At 36.3% G+C, this 26,750-nt stretch overlaps 1 protein-coding gene across 5 annotated transcripts in view; it reads left to right on the top strand.

Moving 5' to 3' along the window:
* Positions 1–26,750, top strand: part of LOC106876558 (uncharacterized) — a 265,778-nt gene that overhangs the window by 144,614 nt on the left and 94,414 nt on the right. For 2 of the 5 annotated variants that reach the window (XM_089347610.1, XM_089347611.1), the window contains exon 2: positions 25,424–25,567. The exons of the other annotated variants lie outside the window; for them this stretch is intronic. In XM_089347610.1, coding sequence (XP_089203736.1) covers positions 25,424–25,567 — 144 coding nt within the window. The remainder of the gene's footprint in view (positions 1–25,423; positions 25,568–26,750) is intronic. 5 annotated transcript variants of the gene reach the window in all.

Here is a 26,750-nt window from a genome sequence, read left to right on the forward strand (position 1 = left end):
TACCAGTGTTATCCAAGGGAAAGGAAAAGGCCAATATAGCTTGGCACCAGTGACATTGCAACTCATTTCTACAGCTATGTGAACAAGAGCAACATGAAATAAAGTGTCTTGCTCAAGAACACAACACACAGCCCAATCTAGGAATCAAACCCACTACCTCATGATTGTGAGCCTGATGCTCTAACCGCTTTTTTTTCATACAGGCATAAATACACCCATACATACCTTCATTTCCTTAGGCTGAGGTTGAACTTAGAACCTTTACCTTTATCTCTTTCATAATACGTCAGCAAGTTGTTAACCATAACACTACCATAACAGAACAGTTGATTTATTGAAGAAAACATTCTTTTGATCTTGCCTTCTGACACAATGCATGCACAGGTATATATATATATGTACATATATATATATATATATATATATATATATATATATATATATATATATGTACATGCACACTTATATATATACCTACACCCACATACATAAGCACACACACACAAGCATACATACACCAGCTGCTGGCTTATACCCACATACATATATATGCAAACACCTATATATTCTCAGTACAATAGACAAACATATCTGTACACACAGACAGATACTGAAACACACACACACACACACACATGCACATATATGCAGTTACAAACGTGTACATACACATTCTCTCACACATACACACACTGTATCAAGTTATGTGTATTATTGTCTGTGTATGTGTGGGAATGTCTTGAGCACACATGCTCACACAGATATACAATTTATCTCTTACTTAGACGCACACACACACACACTGTAAATCCTGTTTACCTTGGTCAGTTTTCTACATTGAATATGTAACAGCCTGACTTGAACGACACAAGTTAACACTCGCACACATTAATATACAGAAAAAGGCACAGATACACCTACAGAATACATGAATATGCAGAAAACGACACACACAACGGATTGTATAATATACACCCCCAAACAGATCCAACAACACAGTCCACTACACCAGAGGTATGTGATTATGTGTCTTACAGGAGTGTCTGTCTATTTCTGTTTCTCTCTCTCCCTATCTATCTATCTGTCTCTCTGTTTCTCCCTCTTTTTTTCATAGCATTCAAATATTTGCGAATATTTTATAAAGACTGAGTCAGCTATTGACATATCTATCTGTCATTGCTTCATACAATCATGTGTATATATGTGTGTTTCTGTATGTATATAATTTATATATGTGTGTGCTTACATGGTTGTGAGTAGATATGTATCTATTTCTTTTACTCAGAAGGTTTATGCACATAGCTTTCTTAAAATCCTCTTCTTTACTGCTAAGTCTATTGTCTAAAGATTACTAGAAATAGTGTTGTATGATTAATGTTAAATTCTAAACTGTTGTTGGTCAGTGGATGAACAAGAAAACAAGAGCAGGGAGGAGACCACTAAGTTTGGGTTGTGGTTTCTGCAGAAGAAGGGTTGGGTAAATAAATTCAATACAATGTCTGAGACACTTGTGGCAACCTGTGGTCCACAGGCCACATATGACCTTTCTGAATGGCTTGCCCAATGAAAAAATTACCTTGAATTATTTTTTGGTGATGTTGTCCATGCCTAGTCTGTGGCAAATTAGGAATTTTTATTACCTTGTGGTACCTAATTTTACTTCTGTGAAACGAGCCACTTTTGTATTGTGTTAAGATATAATAACATGAAATAAAAGTATAAACTGCTGCTTGGCAAAACAAGGAAAATGCTGAATATATTGCCAAAGTAATATTTTGTACACCCACATACCTTTCATTGTGTCTCTAGATTACACAATTTCTGGGGAGATCATGTCAAGAAAAACTGGTTTTTATCTATAGAAGCATGTCCAGTGGTGTGTGTCCAAGAATCAGTTTACATTCATCAGCTAGGTAGGTCATTTATTATGGGTAGGTCATTTATTATGGGTAGGTCAACCAATGATAATTTTGTTAAAGGAATTTAATATAATACAGCAACCTAATGAAAATACTCCAACATACAGTTGTGTACTGCATGACCCAGTTGCACTGACTTAGACAATAACTGTTAAATGTCTTAGTCATAGACACAGTACAGAGAACTATACCAACATACAGAATGCTTGCTTACAGCTAGGTGGACTGAGACCTATGAAAGATTTGCTTGCAGGATACAAACTGTTGAACCTTCATTTCATTACTTGGTGCCATATCAATCTGGTTAGTGATAACTTGATAGATAGATGGACAGATGAACGGACATATGCTTTATTGCTAGAAGTAAGAAAAGCAGTGGTTAAATAAACATCTCTCCTGTGTTTGCAAAAAAAAAAAAAAAGTGTTATTTAATGACAAATCCTCACACACTCATCTACATACTGTGTCCTCTCTTTCTATCTACTTATCTATCTATCTGTCCTATCTACCACTGTTACAACTTTTGTTCTTTGTGTTCCACCTCAGTCTAAGCTTACATGTAAACTACTGCTCTCAACTTATGACTATATTATCTTGTCCACTCCATACTAAACAGCTTCCCATTCCTTTGATATCCAGTGATGCACACCTTTGGAATTCACCCATAGGTATCATCCTACAAAGGTCTTAGTGAATATCTTCCCCACCAGCATTGTAGGACCTGCAAAGGTCATGATGATAAGTCCTAATAATTAAGAGAAAAAGTTAATTGCTCCAAAATAAAAAAAAATCTAATTATGATCAATAGGTGTGTAATACAGTGACTTTCAATAAAACCTGATGTGTTGACTCATCTGTGAGCCTCAAATGTCCTAAGACCTGACTTAACCTCTTCATATAAAGTCCCTAGGGTCCTCCAAAGTCTACTTCTGCTCTAGGTAACATTCATCATTGTTTCATGACCCCTTTGTATGCTAGCATGCATAGAGGTTAGATAGAAATGTGTATGTATCTGTCAGTGTCCTGTCCATGTATTTATTCACCAGGTGATGTTATTTAGACATGACCTGAGCCAACAGTGGTTGGAACCTAAGTTAATGTTAGTCTGTCTGTATCTCCGCCCCAATATCAGTGATATATTTTATTCTGTATTGAGTATGATGCTATCCACAGATTTTATCCCTGCTTTGCATTAAATTTGTCAAATTATACATGAGTAAATGCAGTGTGTGTGTATGTGTATGCAGTGAACACAAAAAATATAGAAAGGTTCTAAAGCTTGATAAAGAAAGAGAGAGAGAGAGCTCATAAGAATTGCTAAGGAGGCAGTGGGGGTGGGTAGTGAATACTCCCAGTATTCACAGAAGTAAAGTAGTTAATAAGGTGCAAGTAATTACTGTATAAAATATGCACGTAGCGTGAAAAGTGTGATTAAAACTCAGAAACCTTTATAAACAGTAATCTGCTATCTAGCTTGGCCACACCTTGTCTGAAACAGTATGCACATACACACAAACATACATACTAAGACAGTGAGCTGGAAAAATTGTTAGCATACTGGGAAAAATGCTTATCAGCATTTTGTCCGTCTTTACGTTCTGAGTTCAAATTCCGGTGAGGTTGACTTTGCCTTTCATCTTTTTGGGATAGATAAAATAAGTACCAGTTGAACGCTGGGGTCAGTGTAATTGATTTAGCTCCTCCTTCAAACCTACTGGCCTTGTTCCAAAATTTGAAACTATGATTATTATTATTATTGTATTTATTATTATTATTATTATTATTATTATTATTATTATTATTATTATTATGAGGGTGACGAGCTAGCAGAATCTTCAGCACGGTGGGGAAAATTCTTAGTGACGTTTCATCCGTGTTTACGTTCTGAGTTAAATTTCTGCGAAGGTCACCTTTGCCTTTCATCTTTCTTTATGGGCTTGATAAAATAAGTACCAGTTGATCTCTGGAGTTGATGTAGTCAACTTGCCCCCCAAAGTGCTGGTTTCGTGCCAAAATTTGAAATCATTATTATCATTTATGGTTTCCTTTCATTGTAACTTTATTTCAGCTGCCTTAGTACCAGGCATCCTCCGGAAGCCAAGAGTAGCAAGGGCACTTTTGGTTTGCTATGCATGCTAAAACTATCACCATATTTCTTCCATTTTAGATGTAGACTGCTTTCCGTAGTATATGGGCTCTACCCATCAAGGTTATCTTTTGTATTTCACGGAGATTATTATTATCATTGTTATTATTAAGTTATTAAGGCAGTTAGTTGGCAGAATCGTTAACACACTGAAAAAAATGTTGGGCAACATTTCATCTGTCTTTACATTCTGAGCTCAATTTCCACTAAGGTCACCTTTGCCTTTCATCTTTTTGGGGTCGATGTAATTGACTTAGTCCCTCCACCGAAGTTGCTGACCTTATGCCAAATTTGAAACCATGCTCAGCATTGATTTGGAAGACACAAAAGTGGTATGAAAGTGCTATTATGGGAGGCTGCTAACTTCCTCCCTCCAGACATGAAGACCCTAATTGTTCAACCAACTGAATTCCCTCTTTTAAAATTGACATGTAATTGGTTAAGTATTCCATAGATATATGTACTCTTAACCCTTTAGTATTCAGATTATTCTGTCAAATGTAATGTTTGTTGGTTTGCATTGTTTTGAATTAATCATGCATTATCTTGTAGTTTAGAGATTTCAATGATGTGATCGTTTAGTTTTAAAATGACATTGTAGGGTTGAGGTGAGAGGCCAGATCTGGTCAGTTTCAGCATGAAACAGGTTAAATATTTTGATATGATCTGTTTGAATGCTAAAGGGTTAATGCAATTCTTTGGTTGGATCAGAATGATTATACCATGTGAGACAGCTGGATTGTTGAAATTCAAATATGATCTGTGAGAAAAATTTACAGACTCACAGAGAGAGAGAGAGAGAGAGAGAGAGAGAGAGAGAGAGAGAGAGAGAGAAAGTGAGAGAAAAACCCACTCTGGTTTGGATTGGTACTTTATTTATCAACCTCAAAAAGCTGAAGAAATGGAGCAAATGCCACAAGGCACTCAGTCTGATGTTGTAGTGACCATTTGCCACCTCATACATAAAGAATACTTGTAGGTAGACTAATGAGTTTATGTTAATAAAAGCAAATTAAGCAATAAATAATCATGTGAAGTCTCTGATACATCTCTTTATGAAAATGATAAACCAGCATCAACAATATCAGCATCAACACCAACATCATGATCAGCAGCATTATTATTGACTACACCAATATCTATCGTTAGGGTTATGGGAGGTACAGCATCCAATACAATTGGCATTTCTAACCTTCAATTCATATTGGACATTCATGCAGAACTAATATAGCAAACACTATGGAGACTTGCCTGGATTGCTGCAGCAATAATTATAGAGGTAAGATGTTGGTTATGTTAATTGGACGTTACCAAAAGCCTGTACTTAGCATTGCCAAAGACTAACCTACAATTAATGAATTGATCAAACTTTAGTGATTCTTCCTTTCAATAATGTGGGTTTAGCTAAGTGTATACTAAGTGTCTTAGTATATGTTCCTGTTGTGCAAATTATAGATAAACAGTTAGGCAGATATTTTGAGTACCTAGTGTGATGTGATAAAAATATATATATATATATATATATATATATATATATACACACACATACATATACACACATATACAAGTTTTAAACATGCAGATGGGCCATGTTCTCAGACTAGACTTTGAGAACATTCTTTTTTCCTTTTAAGAAAGTTTAATAAGTCATGAATTCATGAATACAGAAAAGTATTATTAATATTGAAGATGTCGCACAGAATTCAATATTGTGATGTAGATTGAAGATATTGTGTGTACCGTTTGTTTGTGCTGTCTATCAAATCGCAAGGCCCTCAGGCAGACAGTACTTTACGCAGTATGCATGCAGTTCCAAGCAAAGCTGATTTTTGTAATAAATCAAGATTGTAGGTTATTTTCAAAAGTTTCCAGATGCTTCTCCAGGTTGGGTGGTATTGAACCCAGTGCTGCAATGACAACAAGAACAACCTTTATGTTTGATCTCCTAGCACTGCTTCATCTATTATTAGGCACTTTTGTTTGTCCCTCCTAAAGGTTACTATATTCAGCTTTCAGTGCTCTAACACTTTGTCTGTCTTATTATTTACTCTTTTACTCTTTTCAGTCATTTGACTGTGGCCATGCTGGAGCACCACCTTTAGTCGAGCAAACTGACCCCAGGACTTATTCTTTGTAAGCCTAGAACTTATTCTATCGGTTTCTTTTGCCGAACCGCTAAGTTACTGGGACGTAAACACACCAGCATTGGTTGTCAAGCGATGTTGGGGGAACAAACACAAACATACACACACACACACACACACACACACACACACACACACACACACACACACTCACATATACATATATACGACAGACTTCTTTCAGTTTCCGTCTACCAAATCCACTCACAAGGCTTTGGTCGGCCCGAGGCTATAGTAGAAGATACTTGCCCAAGGTGCCATGCAGTGGGACTGAACCCGGAACCATGTGATTGGTATGCAAGCTACTTACTACACAGCCAAATGCTTTCACTGCACTACTGAGTGAAGCTCTGTGTGCCTTGGGTGTGTGCTGTGGTTTGTTGTGGTGCTCTTATTTTCACTGTATTGGAAGTGTTTTAAGTAGGATGTGTGCAGTGCCTAGTAGTGCTATTTTCTGTATGTTATATATACTTGTAAGTCCTGGTGTTTTTGTTATGTATTTGTCTGAATGTTTTTTTTATCATACCTAATGTGCCTTCTATAATAGGAATTGTTTCTGTTTTTAGGTTCCACATTCGAGTTACCAGAACTTTGTATTTTGAAAAGTTTCTCCATTTCTTTCAGAAGCTCTGTCATCTGTCGAGTAGAAAGCATTTTTTTTCTTGGTAATCTCTGACAACTATATCCAGCCTATTATCCTTGATTTCTCTATCTGTGTGTATTGGCATATCCCAGAGTATGGTTGCTTTCTCGTTTTCTGAGACTTTTCTGGGGCATGCCTATATCATCTTTTTCTGTTGTTATCCCATAGTGTTGGCATAACTCCCAGTGTATATAGGTCCCAACTCTGTTGTGTCTGTGAATATATTCCTTCTTAGCCAGGACTGGGCAGCTAGAAACAATATGATTTATTGTTTCTTCTCTATCACCACTTATTCTGCAGTTACTTGTATTTCTTTTCATTATGTGTTTCTGGTGACTTCTGGTGGGAAGGTTTTGATCTTGTGCTGTAATTAAAAATCATTCAGTCTCTGCTTTGAATCCTGAACTTCTCAGCCATTGTTGATATTTTGCTTTGTCTATCTCTTTTCTGTTTAGCTTAACCCAATATTTGGCTTTTCTTGCCATTGTTTTATCATGATACGTTGCTGTTCCAGTTTTAGTTTGGATTTCAGTTGTTTTACAGCTTTTGTTGTTTTTTCTTTTTCTTCATAATTGTTAGGTACTATGACTTCTTTTTTGTATTTGTCAGCTTCCATAAAGACTGAAAATGGTTTTTTGTTTTGTTCATGTTTTTGGTTATTTGTATTAGTTTTCCTTGCTTCTGAAATAGGTATCTCTGTAATCTTATGGTGATTATTTTGTAATAGTTTTCTAGCTGTATAAGGCCTCTACCACCTTTGATACATTGTATATATAACCTTTCTGTGTCAGATTTTGGGTGGCGCATCCTAAATCCTGTCATTATTACCTCCACCTTAACGAAGGCAGAGGTATTGTTTTCAGTCGTGTTTGTTTGTCCATGGACAAGATATCTCAAGAACTGCTAGATGGATTCAGATGAATCTTTCAAGGATGTTTGGCCTCATGACTAGCACAAACTGATTAGATTTTGGGATTGATACGGTAATGGACAAAGATTCTGGATTATTTTTCCTGTTTTTTTTTACTTAATTTTTGAGAGTGGTTGGGTTCATTTTTAGTATTCTTGTTTGTGAGAGCAGTTGAGTTTCTTTCAGATATTCTCATTTTAAAAATCATCTCTGGCTAATTGTTGAGAGGACGTTGGTGTTACCTTGGTAGAAGATTTGTGCTCTCTGAGTGCTCTTGTTTTTCTTGTTTTCCTGTCTATTTTAATTACTCCATTTAGAGTCCAGTTAAGAATATTGTAACTGTAACTTATAACTGGGACATTTAGAGATTAATACCTATTATCTTGTTTTTCGCATTAAGCTTCGTTTTCAGTATTAATCTAGCTAGTCTATAGTATTCCTTTCTTATCTTCTCTTTTTATTTGTGTTGTATCATATCTAGTTCATTGATTCTTAAATATTTGTATGTCTGACTCTGGTCTAATTCTCTTATTTCATTTGCTTTATCTCTTGTGATGTTGTTACTCTTAACTAGTTTTCCTCTTTTCAAGGCTGCTTTTGCACATTTTTCTAAACCAAATTTCATGTTTATTTCTATGGTAAATCCATGTACTGCCTGTAGTAACGTTTCCATCTCTTTATCATTTGTTGCATACACTTTTAGATCATCCACATACAAGAGATGGTTGATTGTTTTGCCATAACAGTTGTATCTACACCCAGTTCTGTTTAGCATGTCAGATAAAGGTATCAGTGCCAAGCAGAAATGGAATGGAGAGAGCATGTCTCCTAGGAATATTCCTCTTCTAATGGGGATGGCTTTGGTTAGTCCCTCTTTTGTCTGGAGTTGTAGCTCTTTTTGCCATTCATCTATGGAATGTTTTATATAGTTTATCATCATCATCATCATTATCAGCAGCAGCAGCAGCAGCAGCAGGTCGGTGAGCTGGCAGAATCGTTAGCACACTGGGCAAAATGCTTAGCAGTGTTTCATCCACCTTTATGTTCTGAGTTCAAATTCCGCTGAGGTTGACTTTGCCTTTCATCCTTTTGGGGTCAATGAAATAAGTACCAGTTGAACACTGGGGTTGATGTAATCAACTCATCCCCTCCCACAAGATTGCTGCCCTTGTGGCAAAATTTGAAACTGGGGTTGATGTAATTGACTTATCCCCCTCCCCCTGGTTGAGAGTCAGGAAAAAGTTTCTTGCAGCATTTGTTCTGTCATTTTCTGTTCTGAGTTCAAATTCCATTGAGGTCAACATTGCCTTTCATTTTTCTGTGTTGGACAATAGGTACCAGTTGTATATGAGGGAGGTCGATGTAATTGACTTACACCCTTCTAAAATTTCAGGCCTTGTACCTTTAGTAGAACGGATTATTAGAATCATTTGCACACGAGACTTAGTGATATTTCTTCTAAATTTATGATCTGAGTTCAAATTCCACTTAGGTTGACTTTGCCTTTCATCCTTTTAGGGTTGATCAATTAAGTACCAGTTGAGCACTTAGCTGATATAATTGACTTACTTCCTCCCTCAAAATTGCTGGCCTTGTGCCAAATATGAAGCCATTAGTATTTTTTTTTTAATATGACAAAACAAAAAGATATACTTAGATGCTACTCATTTTATGATGCTTTGTTGCCAGTAACGCCTGACTGGCCTTCGTGCCAGTGGCACGTAAAAGCACTCACTACACAATGTAACATTTTCCAATCAAACACAAATTGCACCATTAGCACTGTCCAAGATAGACAATATAATGTGCATGATTCATCTGCATTCTGCTTTTGCTATCTGTACTTTGAAAGAAAACATTACATCACTCCTTTGGTACATTTTAGTGAAAGAAAGTTGTACCACAGCTATGACAGAATGTATTGAAGATTGCCGTGTCCAAATTCCTGGATACTAACTTGGAACTATGACATTATATATCATCATCCTCTTTCCTGTGTTTGTTGAGTTAGACAAAATTCAGATTTTCTACAGCTGGATGCTCTTCTTTTTACCAATCATCACCTATTTCCAAGCAAGGTAATATTTTCCCTAGTCCCTCAAACATGAACAGCACAAGGGCTGGATATGTTCTCATGTGAGACTGTAACCAAATGGTACTGCTTATATGATGGTGGCATGTTTACAGTTAATATGCAATGCCAAGACAAGGGACATAAACATACACAGATGCATACAACAGGATTCTGTTGGTTTACATCTACCAAATCCATTCTCAAGGCTTTGGCTAGCTGATGGCTATAGTATGACACTTGCAAAGTATGACTGAGCCTAAAATCACATGACCTGGAAGTGAACTTCTTAACTATACAATCATACTTGTGTATGTATGTATGTGTGCTGTGCTGTACAAGACTCTGTGAATGTGTGTTGAGTACTTCGATATTTTACTTGAAGAAAAAAAAAAAAAAGAACAGCAGTTATAACTATAGAGATTGAACTAATACAAAGCAAAACATAAAAAAAAAATTATGATAATAGATGACAGAATTTAATTTATTGAAGCATAATAGGTTACATCATTTAAACTATATTAATAGTCATAATAGTTATGTCATGTAAATTATATTGAATTTACATGAGATGAATTAATTGAATTTACATGTCATGAATTAATATTCATGTCAGTTAGGTGTGTTAGTGGTTATAATAATGTCCCTTAATATTAATGACCATAATTGTTGTTGTTATGATTAAGACTGTAATAATATTTCAAAATAAAGTGTTAGTAGTTATAATCATTATGTCTTCTAATCTGCATTAATGGACATAACAGTACAACAGTTATGTCCACTAAACTATATTTATGGTCATAATTGGTGTTGTCCTTTAAATTGTATTAATGGCTACTTTCTAATTCTTAAATTTCCAAATATTAATTTATCAGATTAAATTTTCAAGGCAGATTTTCAACACATGGATTTTACTGAAATACAAGTGAAAATACCTAAAGCTATGTCCATGTCACAAGTCTTCGCAAACTGAACTGAGAATATTTGTTACAAGATTACATTCTTATTTAATCAATGAGTTTATCTTAAAAAAAAAAAAAAAATCTGAAGAAACTATTAATAATCACTATTGGCAAAAAACAACTGAAATATTTGTTAAGAAAAAATTTTTTCAAAAAGATCTGTCAGCACATCAGAGCTCACTTCTTAAGGCATTCAAACTTTATCTTATTTTATAATTTTTGTAGCAAGTACTGTTAAGATACATTGCCCAGGAGATACAACAAAATGGTTTTATTGAGATTGGAGCCTTTTTATAATATACTAGCAGTATAGTCCGGCGTTGCCCGGGATTAAGCTAGGATTATTAAGTGATCAAGTGCTTTATTTCAAACCAAAATAAGTAACATTGTCATCAGATTTGAACGAAATCCGTTGAAATTGGTTTGGCTGAAAATAGTTTGCTGGCAATTTCATTGGGAAATCCCATAAGGAATTAGTTTATCGGTTATTTCCACTCATTGACTGTTTTTTTTTTTTTTTTAAGTTACATTAGAGATCTGCATAGGAAAAGGTTGATCTGAAGGTTTGCATTGGGGATCTGGATTGGAGTAACTTAGGAAAATTTACCAACAGCCTTAACCAAAAAATAAGAGGCCTGTCCCTTCTAGGTTAACTCTAAGAGCAGCTTAGCCAATCACTGATATCAGCTGAGTGAGCATTGTTGTTGGAGAAGTCAGCATTGTCCAATAAAAAAAAGAGGAAGAGTCCATAAGTCATGTTGCCATGGTTTGAGAATATGCCCGGCCAATGCTTCCGGATCACTGTTTATAACCACATCGGCTGCAATGACAACTTGTCTATAAAACTTAACTATAGACAACATTGCGTGTTCTGCCCTGAGGAGAATACACAAAAAGAGCGTTTCTACTATCCACACAGGAGCAGGCCACATAAAGTTGCCCATGTGAAAAGCATGGCTCCCCCAAATGGATGCCTGCCACCGGTGTGCTGAAATCCTCGGAATTTCACTCCCCCCACACATTGATCTTTTCACCATCTATTTTTCAATGTATGGGAAAAATACGGAGATTAAGAATATGGATAAAAAATTTTTTTAAATCTCAGATTTACCATGAAAAACTCCAGCTAAATTTTTAGATAACACTCGCACGATTTTCACTAAGAAAAAATAAATCGGATTTTTTGCGTGGAATCAACTATGGTGGCCTGCTAATATGCTACAAAACCCTTTTTGTGATCCGAAAAATGGGTTGGGGTATGGTGGAAGCCTCGGTATGTGTGTGTGTGTGTGAGAGTGAGAGGGGGGAGAAAGATGAACGATTTAAAATAAATAAATGATTTAAAATAAATATATTTTAATTGTTGTGTGAGAAAGTACATATAATCTCATTAGAAAATAAAGTGTCTTTCAAAAACCTCCTATATTTGAAACTATATCTCATGTTTAAGAAAAACAAAAGCATTTTACGCTGACACTTACTCTGTCTTCCTTACTCACACCTACCTTTTCTTTTGTTAGACACTTTCTGTCTCTCTCTCCCACTTTTTCTTTACTTTTTTGTTAGACGCTGGCAAACAATCTCTATCTCTCCCTCACTCCCCCTCTCTCTCACACACACACATACATCAACACACAATTTCTTTCTCTCCCTCACATGCATATGCACACTTCCACTTCGCCATGTTAGCAAACTTCAAAATTGCTAAAAGTTATGGTTGAAAATCGATTTTTACAGCTATACACGAGTGCCTCTGAGAGAAAAAGTTGACGAAAATGCAGATAGAGTTATGACGAATGTCCCCCTAAAATTGGAGCGACATGCGTGCTAATTTGTGGACGTACATAAATTACATTCACGTACACACACACACACATCCTGCCTTTTATATATACAGATTACGGAAAAGGACTGTACCTATGTTTCATTTTAGAATTTCTATGAATGATGGGAGAAAGAAAGTAAGTTATCTTCTGACAGGAAGAGTTGCTCTGATGATCTTCCACACTATTTCTAGCTACTAAATTACACTTATACAGTTTGGGTTGACTGAAAGCTATGGTAAATGACTGACACTTACCCAAAGTGATTTGCAGTGGATGAACCTGAAGCTACAAAGTTACAAAGAGAACTTCTTAACCACTACACATCCACAGCAATATAGATAGTACCCTAGCACCTTCAGCTCACATCTTCATAAACACATGCTAAATCCATTAAACATTTTAAAAGCTATATTTTATCTTTTACTTGTTTCAGTCATTAGACTGCAGCCATGCTGGGGTACCACCTTGAAGAATTTTAGTCAAACAGATTGACACCAGTTCTTATCTATTTTTAAGCCTGGTACTTATTCTATTGGTCTCTTTTGTTGAACCATTAAGTGATAAGGATGTAAACATATCAACTCCGGTTGTCAAGTGGTGGTAGGGGACAAACACACACACACACAAACATATAAATATATATATATATACATATGATGAGCTTTTTTCAGTTTCCATCTATCAAATCCATTCACAAGGCTTTGGTTGGCTTCAGGCCATAGTAAATGACATTTGCCTAAGGTACAACACAGTGGCACTGAACCCAGAGCCATATGGTTGGGAAGCAAACTTCTTACCACACAGCCACGTTTGCACCTACCACCATATCTCCTCCATATTTTCTCTTGTTTCCTTAATGATTTATTTTTCTTTCTTAATCAAGTTTTATTCTATATCTTTTGATCTTATGTCCAGCAGAAGTTTTATCATGACAAAATTTATAGTATTCCTGATTTCATAGATTTGTTTGCTTTCTCAGTCTCTTTGAAAGAGTAACCATCTGCTGCACATGTTTAATTCTTACACTTTATCATTTCTACTAAGCCAGGTGTGTATGTTTGCATATACCTGTATGTTAGTGTGCATGTACAACAGAGTGCTAATGTACTGAGAGAGAAATTATACATAAGAGGAATCAGATGTAGTCTGCAAGAGAGAAGACTACTGGTTTGGTCATGTTTGCATACATATGTGGACAGCTGCATAAAGAAGTAATGGTCATTTAAAGTGGATGGAACTTGTGGAAGAGGAAGACCCAGGAAGATAAGTAGAAAGTAGTGAAGGCTGATCTCAAGACACTGAGCCTTAATCGAGAAGATGAGAAAGACAATTGGCATTTTGTGCTTTTTGGGGGAAACCTATTCATATTAGCAAATATGAAGTCTGAAAAACATTTTGTTTATACTTGTACTTGTTGGGTGTTGTCTCTACACCCATACTACCTTGTCAAGCATTACTAACATCTTACTCACCTCTCCTTGACACATTTTTTGTGCAATCAGTTCCCTCCTTCCTTCCTTCCCTCCCCTTCCAGCCCTCATTGTCATTATCAACCCTTCCCACATACTATTCATCTCCGCCCCCACAATCCTCCTGCCATGCTTCATCTTAACACCTTGCATATATTCAGTCATTACCTGTGCCCTCCCTTGTCTTCCACTATACCCAGTTACTATCACTACCCCTTATGTGACTCTACATTTCCCTCCTCACCATTCCTATGCTGTGTTCAGCATCTCCTACTCCCCGAACTATCTTCCCTGAGCCACTCCTATCTCTCTTCCTACCCACTGTCCATACTAATTTTTTCCCATCAAGCTGCACTTCTGCTACTGGTCATCACTCACTACATTCACCTCAACCCCAATATCTAACCATTGGTTATTATCCCCTCCTGACCCACTGCCCATATTATCCCTTGCTTCCTGAGGGTAGCCATGTATATTCTCCATAGCATGACACCTCCATTTGTCCCTACCATAGAATCTCCTCTCCTCCATTCCACCTTCTCAAATTGTCCCTCACTTTGTCAAAAGGGCTTTTTCTATTGCCTTTATTTTCCTTTTCTAGTTCTCTGTCTTGCAAGTTACTTTGTAGACCTACTAGTGCTAGTGGCATGAGATAAAACACCCAGTACACACTGTAAAATGGTTGGTGTTAGGAAGGGAAATCCAGCTATAGAAACCTACCAAACCAAACATAGAGCATGATGCATTTCTGTGGCTCACCAGATCCTGTCAAACTGTCCGACTCCTGCCAGCATGGAAAAGAGATGTTAATGGATGTTGATGATATATATTTATGAATGTATGAGCACACACATGCACACATGTATATATGTACAGTTATATTTGTGTGTGTGTGTGTATGTATATATATTGTTTGTAGAAAGCATAAATCCAGAGAAGAAGCACACTCTAAGATGTAGAACAGTATATATTGGCAATGGGGAAGGCTGGTTTGTGGGATTACCTTAGGCTTCCTGTTCATAAAGGGTTTAGCTTTATGGCATATCGTCAGACCCCAAAACCTGTCGGCCTATGACCTCTTCAAAATATGGAGTGTGAAAAGCCTCACTACTCAAGGTAAAAAAAATTTGGGGATTATCTCTCTTCGCTATTGGCTATCAACAAATGTAATTTAAGATGATTGACAAAGACTGAATAAATAAAATAGATGGACGAGAAAAAATGGCCTTTCAGCCAAAATGATGAAAATGATGGGTAACATCTGGAAGAAATCCAGAATGGATTTAGAAAGACAAATAGCAAGAGAGGAAGGAGATAGATATCAACTGGCTGGCTAAGTGTCTGGTGCAAAAAAGGCAGAGAAATGGGGAAATTGGTCATGGGTCATGTGTGAACAGTAGATGGGGGGGGGGGTAGGAAGGAGGGAGGAATAGAGAGCGTGGCAGATATCCATACACATACACACAATTGTGTGAATATGTGTGTGTATTTATGTGTGTCTATTCACACACATTTTTACACTCTGACATGCACACACACATACACACAATGGGGTTCCATGCAGTTTCCATCTACTAATCTAACTCACAAGGCTACAGTGAAAGACACTTGTGCAAAGCATCACACAGTTAGATATAACTTTAGTTCAGACACCTGGAGAGAGAGAGAGAGAGAGAATTCAGTCTTCTGTGTCCTCCATCCATAGAGCTTCAAAACTTCACCTCTTTTATCTCATTGACATTATTTTATTAAAATGGTGGAGCACTAGTTTGTCTTCTACTTCCCTTGATCTCTGGTCTCTTTATTTGTTTTTAATAGTGAACAATTTATTTATTTATTAACCATTTTACTGGATATTGTGTATGTGAAAGCTGTGTAGACTGTCCTAAATACTTTCTGGTAGACTTGGTGATATCAATAATCTGTCAATACTACATTGCTGTTTTGTTCATAGGCATGACATAATTCACTGCTAGCTTTAGTCTTTTTAACTGAGTAACTTGGCACCTGAGTTTAGCCATAAAAACACTGACTGAAACATGATGCAAAGGATATTGCTCACTTTCTATATTGTATGCTTTGTTTATGTTTGTGTGTCTGTATATCTTTTATCTGATACTTCTTTCAGCCATTGGAACTGCAGATATGTTGAGTCATTGCCTTGAATGGGTTTTAGTTGAACACATTGACCCCGATATTTAGTTTTTTAAGTCTGTTATTTAGTCTAATAGTTGCTTTTGCTAAACTGCTAGCCAGGGAATATAAATGAGCCAACACCAGTTGTCAAGTGGTGGTGGTGGTAGTGGGGAAAATTCAGACACAAAGACATACACATGTGCACTCACATGTACACACACATATACACATATGAAAGGCTTCCCCATAGTTTCCTACTTTATTCACTCACAATACATTGATCAGTCCAATAGAAGACTCTTGCCCAAGGTGCTGTGCAGTGGAACTGAACCGAAAACTATGTGGTTACACGCACGCATGCACACACACACACACACACACACACACACACACACACACGTGTACATCATCATCATCTTTTAATGCTCGTGTTCCATGCTGGCATGGGTTGGACCGTTTGACCAGGGCTGGCAAGCCAGAGAGCTGGGGTTCCAGTTTGATTTGGCTTGGTTTCTATGGCTGAATACCCATCCTAATATTAACCACTTTAAAGTGTGTGTTGGCTGCTTTTAACATGTCACAGGCTTGAACACCTTCATGTGGTGCCGGCACAACTGTTTTTTACATGGAACCGGTGGCGTTAGGAAGGGCATCCAGCTGTAGAAACTCTGCCAGATCAGATTGGGGCCTGGTGCAGCCTTCTGGCTTGCCAGTTCTCAGTAAAATCGTCCAACCCATGCTAGCATGGAAAGCGGACATTAAACGATGATGATATATATTTGGTGTGTGCATATGAATGTATTTTCAAGAGTGTATGGATTGGCATTGTTTGAATGACTTTTCAAACCACTGCCAATCTACCACTATAAATACTCTCTTGGCTGGATCAGCACCCATCCACTAACATTACTACATATCACCATTACTATCACTATATGCTGCTAATACTGCCACTGCACACTGCAATTACTGGGTCTAAACAATCATGTTTTGAACAACTCTTATTATTGTTCATTATAATACCCAACACTATTGAAATTGTGAAAGCACTGAATATTACCAAGGATCAAATAAAGCTTTTGGCATTATACCATCCCTTCTCTCAATAACTAACACCACCCCCATCATCATCACCACTATTATTATTACCATTTCTCTTCATAGATCAATAACTTTTCTATATAGTTGTTTGTTATATTTTATTTCTATGACAGTTCAGTTATTTAACTGGTGGTTAAATAACTGAAATAACTAAATGGTGGTTAACATGCTTAATGTAGTAAACTAAAGAAAATATTTAATCAACTAAATTACATCAGTAATCATTAGTCATCATGATAAGTTTCAAGAAATGCAGTGAAGACAAATCTGAAATCTGAATTGATTAAAAACTGAATGGGGACATAGAGTGGAGAATGTGTGCATGTGAGTGTTTGGTAAGTAGAAGGACAATTCTGGGGATATTTCAGTTTTATTGGACTTCATTAAGGAAGTCTTAAGTGTTGTTATCTTTCACTGATAGATTTTTCTTTTTATTTCTCACAGCATTTACTATCATCACCTCCACCAGCATGCACCATAACTACATACATCACCCTTACCACTGAAACCACCACTCTCATCAATATGTAGTGGAGGCGCAATGGCCCGGTGGTTAGGGCAGCGGACTCGCGGTCATAGGTTCGTGGTTTCGATTCCCAGACCGGGCGTTGTGAGTGTTTATTGAGCTTCGGTAGGGGGTGGTGGCGAACCCTGCTGTACTCTTCCACCACAACTTTCTCTCACTCTTACTTCCTGTTTCTGTTGTGCCTGTAATTCAAAGGGTCAGCCTTGTCACACTGTGTCACGCTGAATATCCCCAAGAACTACGTTAAGGGTACACGTGTCTGTGGAGTGCTCAGCCACTTGCATGTTAATTTCACTAGCAGGCTGTTCCGTTGATCGGATCAACTGGAACTCTCGACGTCATAAGCGACGGAGTGCCAACAATGTATGTATGTACCACTAACTTCAAGGAGATTCTACATAAAAGAGTGTAATCATGAAAACTCCTAAAAAGACAGAATGGCCATGGCTGGAATAACTTCAGCCAAGAGTTTGTTCTATTGGGATTGACCTGGGTTTAAACTGCGTTAGCAACAAGTACCATTACCACCTCCATCATCATCATCATCATCATCATCATTATTATCATAATAGGGTACCACAACTACATTCCAGCTCTGCTACCATCATACACTGCCACACACTACCACCTCATGCCACAACTAGACAGTGTCACCATCCTACACAACCTCCACAACATCACTATTTTATTACTCTATCACTATCACACTAACCCACACATTCAATTTTAATATATATAGGTAACTATGCAACTGTTTGTGTGTCATTTTTCTGGGACCACAACTATTTCACTATGGAGGGGCACTACCATCAATTTATTTTCCAATAAAATTAAGGTGGTTAACAAAATAAACAATTTTTCTTTTGCCAAAAGCATTCAATTTCTCTATTACTTCCCTCTTTCTTCACTATTTCTTATTTCTACTTTATTGCTCATCTCCTTTTACTCTCTCCCTCTATCTTTTCAGGGCTCTCCTTCTCTCTCTTTCTCTCTCTTTCTCTCTCCATGTTTTTGCTCTTCTTTGGTTCTCTTTCACTCACTCTGATCTGTTTTCTCTTTTCACCTTTCTCTCTCTTTACCTCTCTCTTTTCCTCTTGTCTATCTACCACACCCAAAATTTTCAGTATCTTCTTTCATAAATACATGTTAATTTGTCTTATAGCAAACAGAAATTTAGTATTTTGTGTGTAAATTGGGAAAATTGTGTAGGTGTATATGCAAGGATGCCTGTGTGTGTTTATATGAGTGTGTCGACACATACACACACACACCAATGTATGCTGAAGCCTGAATTATGATTCTCAGTTGTGGTAAGATTTATCTAAAATAATATATCTGGGATTGGTACTTAATTGTTTAGACTACCTGCTTGCCATAAGTCTCCTCACACACAAAAACTACCCTTGTCTCTGTCTGCCAAATACAGAAATAGACTGGACTGTGGAGAGTACAACATAACGAGAGTGTCACTGTCACCTTATGTAGGTGTATGTGTACAGTCGATATGAGATTCTTTAGAAAAGCTGTTTTCGTGTCACTGATTTGAAACTGACTTATTAGACATAGGATGTTTTAATGTATCTCTTATTCTCTCCCCACCTCTCCTTGTGTGTGAGTATATTTCTCATTTTGTTATGAGGAGAGGGAAAGTGTTTATGTTGATTATGTTCAAGAAATAAACTGTAATTTCTCTCTCTTTCCTACTTTCTCTATCTGCATATATTTCTCTGTATGTGTGTCTATGTATGTGTGCTTGCCTTCAGTACCAAAAACCTACTGTCCCCAAAACAGGTTCAGTGTCCACTTGGCCATTCCATATTGCCAGTGTTCAAATAGACACATTCAATTGTTTCATTCTATTAATGTCTGAGAGGTTTCTCCCTAGCCCTCATTTTATGTTGTGTCTTAAGACAGAGCTGAATATTTTGCATATGAGTGAATAGTGTATGTTTACTTCCAATGCCAAACAATACTGATACCAAAATAGGTTCAGTAGCCAGTCAGCTGTGTCAAATCGCCAGTGTTCAAACAACTGCACCCAATCATTTCATTCCAGTCTACAATATGGTTCTTGGTTAATAGAAGGTATGTCTGAAACAGTAACTCTGTGGGTTACACCTAATTCATTAAGCTGCCCCTTCATCCTGAGTGTTCATATATGAAAGACACAGGAGTGGGTGTGTGGTAAGTAGCTTGCTTACCAACCACATGGTTCTGGGTTCAGTCCCACTGCGTGGCACCTTAGGCAAGTGTCTTCTACTATGGCCTTGGGCCGACCAAAGCTTTGTGAGTGGATTTGGTAGATGGAAACTGAAAGAAGCCCGTCGTATATATGTATATGTATATATATATATATATATATATATATATATATATATATATATATGTGTGTGTGTGTGTATGTTTGTGTGTCTGTGTTTGTCTGCCCCAACATCGCTTAACAACCGATGCTGGTGTATTTACGTCCCTGTAACTTAGCGGTTCAGCAAAAGAGACCGATAGAATAAGTACTAGGCTTACAAAGAATAAGTCCTGAGGTCGATTTGCTCGACTAAAGGCGGTGCTCCAGCATGGCCGCGGTCAAATGACTGAAACAAGTAAATAAATGAGTAAATGAGAAAGAGTATAAAATTTTCTGTGGTTTTTTGTACCAGTTTTTAATTCATGCAGGACCCTAAAATGTATCTCCTCAAGAACCAGGCATTGAGAACACCTTTTATGTCACTGTCACAGATCTGCCCAGTTTAGTCTGGCATCTGTACTACTACTGCCAAATCAGAGTTGATTTGAGCTACAGAACAACAATAACAAGAATTGACTTGGAAGCTACTCAACACACCATTAACATCACCACTACCACTGCCAATATTTGACTTCTCTTTATTTACTAGCCATCACAACTCTTCAAATCACAGAATTCTATAATGAAGTGTTCCATATTTAGCACTGTTCTCTTCCAGCAAAGCTCTTACAGCCATATGCCATTAAAACGAGTCATTTGGTGGATTGAAATCTATTCTTTAATCAAGAATATCAAAATGAAAAGCTATTTTTGGAAACTTTCTCAAACAATTCTTCAGTATCTCAGCACTAACCACATTATAATGTGTGTGTGTGTTTTTATATATATATATATATATATATATATATATATATATATATATATATATATATATGTATGTATATATATATACATTTGAATGATGATGATTTGAAATAAGTCAGTACATTTCCTGTTGTAATTATAGTCAACTTATTGAAATAAGTCACAAATATTCCAATATTTCTCTGAGATTCTAATATACTAGTTTCTTTTGTTGTAAGATTTGTTGAGTGTCGGGGTGGGAAGTGGTAGTGGAATATTTCAGTCCTAGGAGTTCACTTTAAATGAATGGATCTTCAAATGTGGTGTATTGGTGGTAGTGGTGATGGTGGTAGTAGTTGCTGTAGTAATAGTAGTAGCAGTAGTAATAGCAGTAGTAGTCATAGTAGTAGCCGTCTTCATTGTAATAGTAGTAGTGTTGGTAATGGTAGTAGTATGTTACACATGTATTGTGCCATGGATACTAGACTAGATTATTATTATTAAAGTGATGAGCTGGAAGAATCTTTAGCATGCTGGATAAAATGTGTAGTAACATTTCGTCTATCTTTACATTCTGAGTTCAAATTCTGCCGAGGTCAGCTTTCCCTTTCATCTTTTCGGCATCAATGAAATAAGTACCAGTTAAGCACTAATCAACTAGTTCTCTATGCTAAAATTTCAGGCTTTGTGCCTGAAAGAGAAAGGATTATTATTATTATTATTATTAGTAGTAGTAGTAGTAGTAGTAGTAAAGTGTCGAGCTGGCAGAGTTGTTAGCATGCGGGGCAAAATGCTTAGCAGTATTTTGTCCATCTTTATGTTGAGTTCAAGTTTAATCGAGGTCGACTTTGACTCTCATCCTTTTGGGGTTTTGGCAAAATGTGGAACTAGTAGTAGTATTATTACCATTAGTAGTAGTAAATGTGACACATCCTACATGGAATAGTTCAAATGACCATGTAGAAGTAGTAATAATAGTAGCAAGTCATAAGTACTCATGCATTTGGGAAGGTTTTAAATGTTCTTCTAAATATAATTGTACATCTGAACATTAATTCATTTCCTTCATTTAATATGTTAGATTTGGATGTAAGAATATGTAGTGTTTCCTCAAGGCATAAGTTACATTTTACTTCCCCTATGTTATATGGTAGTGCACTATTTATTATAGACCATTTAATATCATGCCTAAAATTCCTCCCTTGTGGCTCCAGATAAATTTACTTAAAGTTTTACTACTATCTATTTCTTTTAAAATGTTCTCTATTCCCAGCTGTGTGGTTTGCTATGACAAGGATAGGATGGTGTTAAATTCTCTATCTCTGTAGAATATCAGTCAATCAAATATGGAATAAATTAATATGCATGATTACTGCATTGCAGAATTTTGTGATTTGCCAATCTAACCGAAACATGCATAAGCTGATTAAATAAAGTATAATTTCATGCTATACTCTGTGACCCTGTACTGAATCTATTCATTGTTTGAACTTCAGATTTATGTATTGGATAAGCAGTAGAAAGTAGATTTATGGCCTAGATGGATTACAGTGGCTTTCACTGGACAATTTAGTTAGCCAAGTTTGATCCCTACTGAATGCTTATAAAGTATTTGCCTGGGTTTTAATTCTTTTTCTCCTTTATAAGTTAAAAAAAACTATCAAGGACAAAAAATATGGATGGGCTGGCCACATTGTGCAACCAAAGGACAATGGACACCAAGACAATAGACAAGATCAAAAGGCTGACGATAGACAAGATAAAAAGGAAGAAGAGAGGAATTCTGTATTTTATATACATTAGTGTTTTAATATGTATTAAAGGATGGTCAGTCATGATTATTAAACCCTACAGGTACAGAGCTGTAAGAATCACAGTATAACAGATACACGACAAAGTGTTTTTTAATTAAAAAGAAAAAAATATATTCTGATTTAGTAGGAAAAGCTATACCAGTCTCAGGGCTTCTAAGACTGGCAGAAGGAAAGGAGAAAATTATTCTCAGATCATAGATGTAGCCTAAATACAACGGAATGAACTCAGAGGAAGGCATCCAAGAATAAGAATAGTTCTTCTGATGGGCTTCCATGTAGGATTTCATCATTAATATCTATTTTTCCATGTTTACTTGAATCATATGGAATTTGTTGAGGCAGATTTTCTACAACTGGATGCCCTTCCTGTCACCAACTCTCACCTGTTTCCAAGCAAGATAATACTTCCCCGTGGCCAGACATGTTTTTTGTGCAAGAGTGGAAAGGAACAACATTACCTGTGTAACAGTGATGCTCATTTATCATCACCATGATGTCAAGACAAGGGTAGACACAAACATGCAGAGAGAGAGAGAGAGACAGAATTCTCTTCAGTTTCTGACACCAAAGACACTTGCCCGGGATGCTGCTCAGTAGATTTGAACCTGAAGTTATGTTGTAAAACAAACTTCTTAAGCGAACAGTCATGACAGTGTCCTTTAAGTCTGTTTTATTTATTTATCTATTGATGTTTTATTTGTATTTCATTTGTTTATTTATATATTTTGTGAACATTTTTTAAGCGATGTGTTAATGCTTTGTGATCTTTTTATCCAAAGCCAGCTTTGCTAAGTAGTAGATTTAAATCAATTCATGTTTTTGTTAAGCAGACCTGGTCACTTAAATATATGATCAAAGGTGTCCCACCTGTGACCATATCATCCTATTTACTGCTATAGTGTATCTAGAACATTTAATCTAACATGTTCTTACTTATTCAAGAAGGTATCATGAATTGAATATCAAAGCACATAGCTCAGTGGTTAGAGTGTCAGGCTCACAAGTGTGAGGTAGTGAGTTCAGTTCCTGGACTGGGCTGTGTGTTGTGTTCTTGAGCAAGACACTTTATTTCATGTTGCTCTGGTTCACTCATCTGTAGAAATGAGCTGTGATGTCACTGATGCCAAGCTGCATTGGTCTTTGCTTTTCCTTTGGATAACATCAGTGGCATGGAGGGGAAGGCTGGTATGCATGGGCAATTGCTGGTCTTCCATAAAACAACCTTGCTCAGACTTGTGTTTTGGAAGGGAAACTGTCTAGGTGCATCCCATGGTCATTCATGACCAAAGTGGATCTTGTACTGAATTGAGAAAGATTTGGCTGCCATTTTCAGGTCACTGGAATTAGTTTTGTTGTTTAGCACTGGTTTTGAGTAAACTACTTATCAAAGACATACCAGCTGTAACTGTTCTGTTTTATTTTTCAATATAGTCTGTCAAGGTTTACATTATCCAGTGTATCCTTTTCCTATTTAAGATAGCAGGGTGTGATATGTAGAGGATTTAGCTGCTTTTTCTAACAATTTAGGTTACTGTGTAGACATTTTGTTATTGGTTTGTGAGTTAGTTTTTATAGAATTATTGGTTTTTGGAATAAATAAAAATACATGTAACATTTACAAAAAGTGCTATGGTTCCTTCTGTGAAACTAACAAATCCAAACTGTTTAGTAATCTATAGAACTCCCATATATTACAGAATGTTACTTCCCACAATAGATGCGCAAAAATAACAACAAAACAATAACAACATCATGGACATCATCAGCACTTGTCTAATTAGATTGTATAATATAAAAACCAGTTATTCTATTGGTCATTAGATTAGCTTTGATTTTGGTTAAGTCCTTCTTAGAAGTCTGTCTCTTCTTTCGTCACCTTCTCTATCTCTATTCCTCCACCTCCATCTCATCTATCATTCCAGTGGCAGCAACATGATTTCATTGATTCAGTTTTCTTTATTGAATTACCATCAGAAATTATCAAACAAAGCCTGAAACAGTTGTAATTAGTTTGTTATTTCAAGAATTCTGATTTCTATAGAGCCAGATTCATATCCATATAACTTAGTTTGATATTGCAAACATAATTTATCTGTTTGTAAGTGTTTTTGTGTTGTTTGGTCGCCATTGCACTGGGTGTTCTACCATGAAATATAGTTTCTTTCAACTTATTTGTTAACTCAGCGTTCTATCTGACATCAACTCATTGTTTGTGGTTTAATGTTGTTCACTTTTCCCATAAACTTGACCCCTAAGGGTCACTATCAAAGTGATTATAGTTTTCATGAGGATCTACTTCACCTTGCATTAAATTGGGGTCACTTCTCCTTCAAGAAGTGTCACTCACATTCACTGCGACATATATCATTTGTAATTATTATATTAGATAAAGTTATTAACAAATTATCAAGTGAAGTCTTTATAGCAAACAGAGAATGTCAATTCTAGTGTATTAAACTGGTCATCTCACATTAGAAAATTATGATGTATTTAGTTTAAATTAATGAAGTTGGAATTTTCTGGCTATTTAGTGGAAAGGTATTTCACTTTATCCAATCATTTCTACCCTGAATCCTGCTTCAATCTGGAATTCTCTGCATGTCCCTGTTCCTGATGCAGCAGACTGATAATCAAAGACATTCTAATTGTAACCACTTGATCTTTTATTCAGGTATACTGAATATATCTAGGACCAAAAAATTGCTGTCTACCCAAGAGTTCTTGCTGAATAAAACAACAGTTCTGTTAGAATTGCTTTTGTTTTGTATGTGGCATATCAGTGTAGAATTACAAGAAAATATAGAAAAACGTAAAGGTAGTATTTTAAGTCACAAAATTAAACTATTAATAAACACAATCTCATAAGCTTCACATATTATAGACACCTGGAAAAAGTTAAGCTTAGATATGTTTCTGCATCACAATAGAAAATATGTGCAAGTATAATTACATGCAATAAACTCTATGAAAAACTTGCTAAAAGTTAAATAATTTGAATTTAACAATAAAAAAAATTTCTGCATATTTGGTGCTAAAGCAACGCCGGGTACCTCTGCTTACATTATATAAAGCTTGATGAAATCTGTATTAGAGAAGACATATCAGGTTTACTGAGTGTAACTCTTGAGTTCACTGAACCATGTTGTTTACTGAAGCTGGGCTTTTGTTTCTACCTATACCTCACTTTAATTTAAGCTCTATTACTTACACCACAATAATGGCATAAAGACGATCTGCTCTAAGACTTTTTAGAAAATAATTCTTCATTCTCTAGCTTCTATTGATTTATGTTCCTTTCAATTTGAATCCAGTCAATTCTTTAAAGTTTCTTCATTATTTTATTATATTTTTGCTTTCTTATCTTTCTTATTATCTTTCTCTTCTTGACTCTTCCTCCATCAATCCAAGAATTTCCTAATACTTACCCTCTTTATCTATCTATAAATCTGTCTCTCTCTGTGTGTCTGTCTGTCTGTCCATCTGCCTCTGTTATCCCCCCTCCCATTGGCCTCTGCTTTTCCATCTATCTGTCTGTCTATCAGCCTGTTTATTTGCCTGACTACCTGCTCTCTCTCTCTCTCTCTCTCTCCTTCTTTGTTACATAATCTCACTCATCCTTCTCTACCTTTCTCTGCTTATTACTATCTATATCTATTATATATATTATATATATATATATATATATATATATATATATATATATATCCATCTCAACTGAAAACTCTCCATCTTGCAGTTTCTACTTTGTTATTTTATTGTTCCTCAATTTCCTCTCTCTCTCTCTATGTCTCTTGCATTCTCTCTGTGTTCCTCTTGGCTCTCTATTTCTCTCTCTTTTTCATCACTTCATCTTTCCACCCGTCTCTTTCTTTCTCTTCCTTTTCTCTATGCCCATTTCTATGTCTTTCTTTTCTCTTCTTGATCTTTACATGTCTCACTATATGTACTTCTTCTGTGTATCTACATTATCTACCTTTCATTCCCTTTCTCCCTTCGAG

Source organism: Octopus bimaculoides, chromosome 2, assembly GCF_046866305.1.
Source record: "Octopus bimaculoides isolate indiv1 chromosome 2, ASM4686630v1, whole genome shotgun sequence".
Taxonomy (NCBI): Eukaryota; Metazoa; Mollusca; class Cephalopoda; order Octopoda; family Octopodidae; genus Octopus; species Octopus bimaculoides.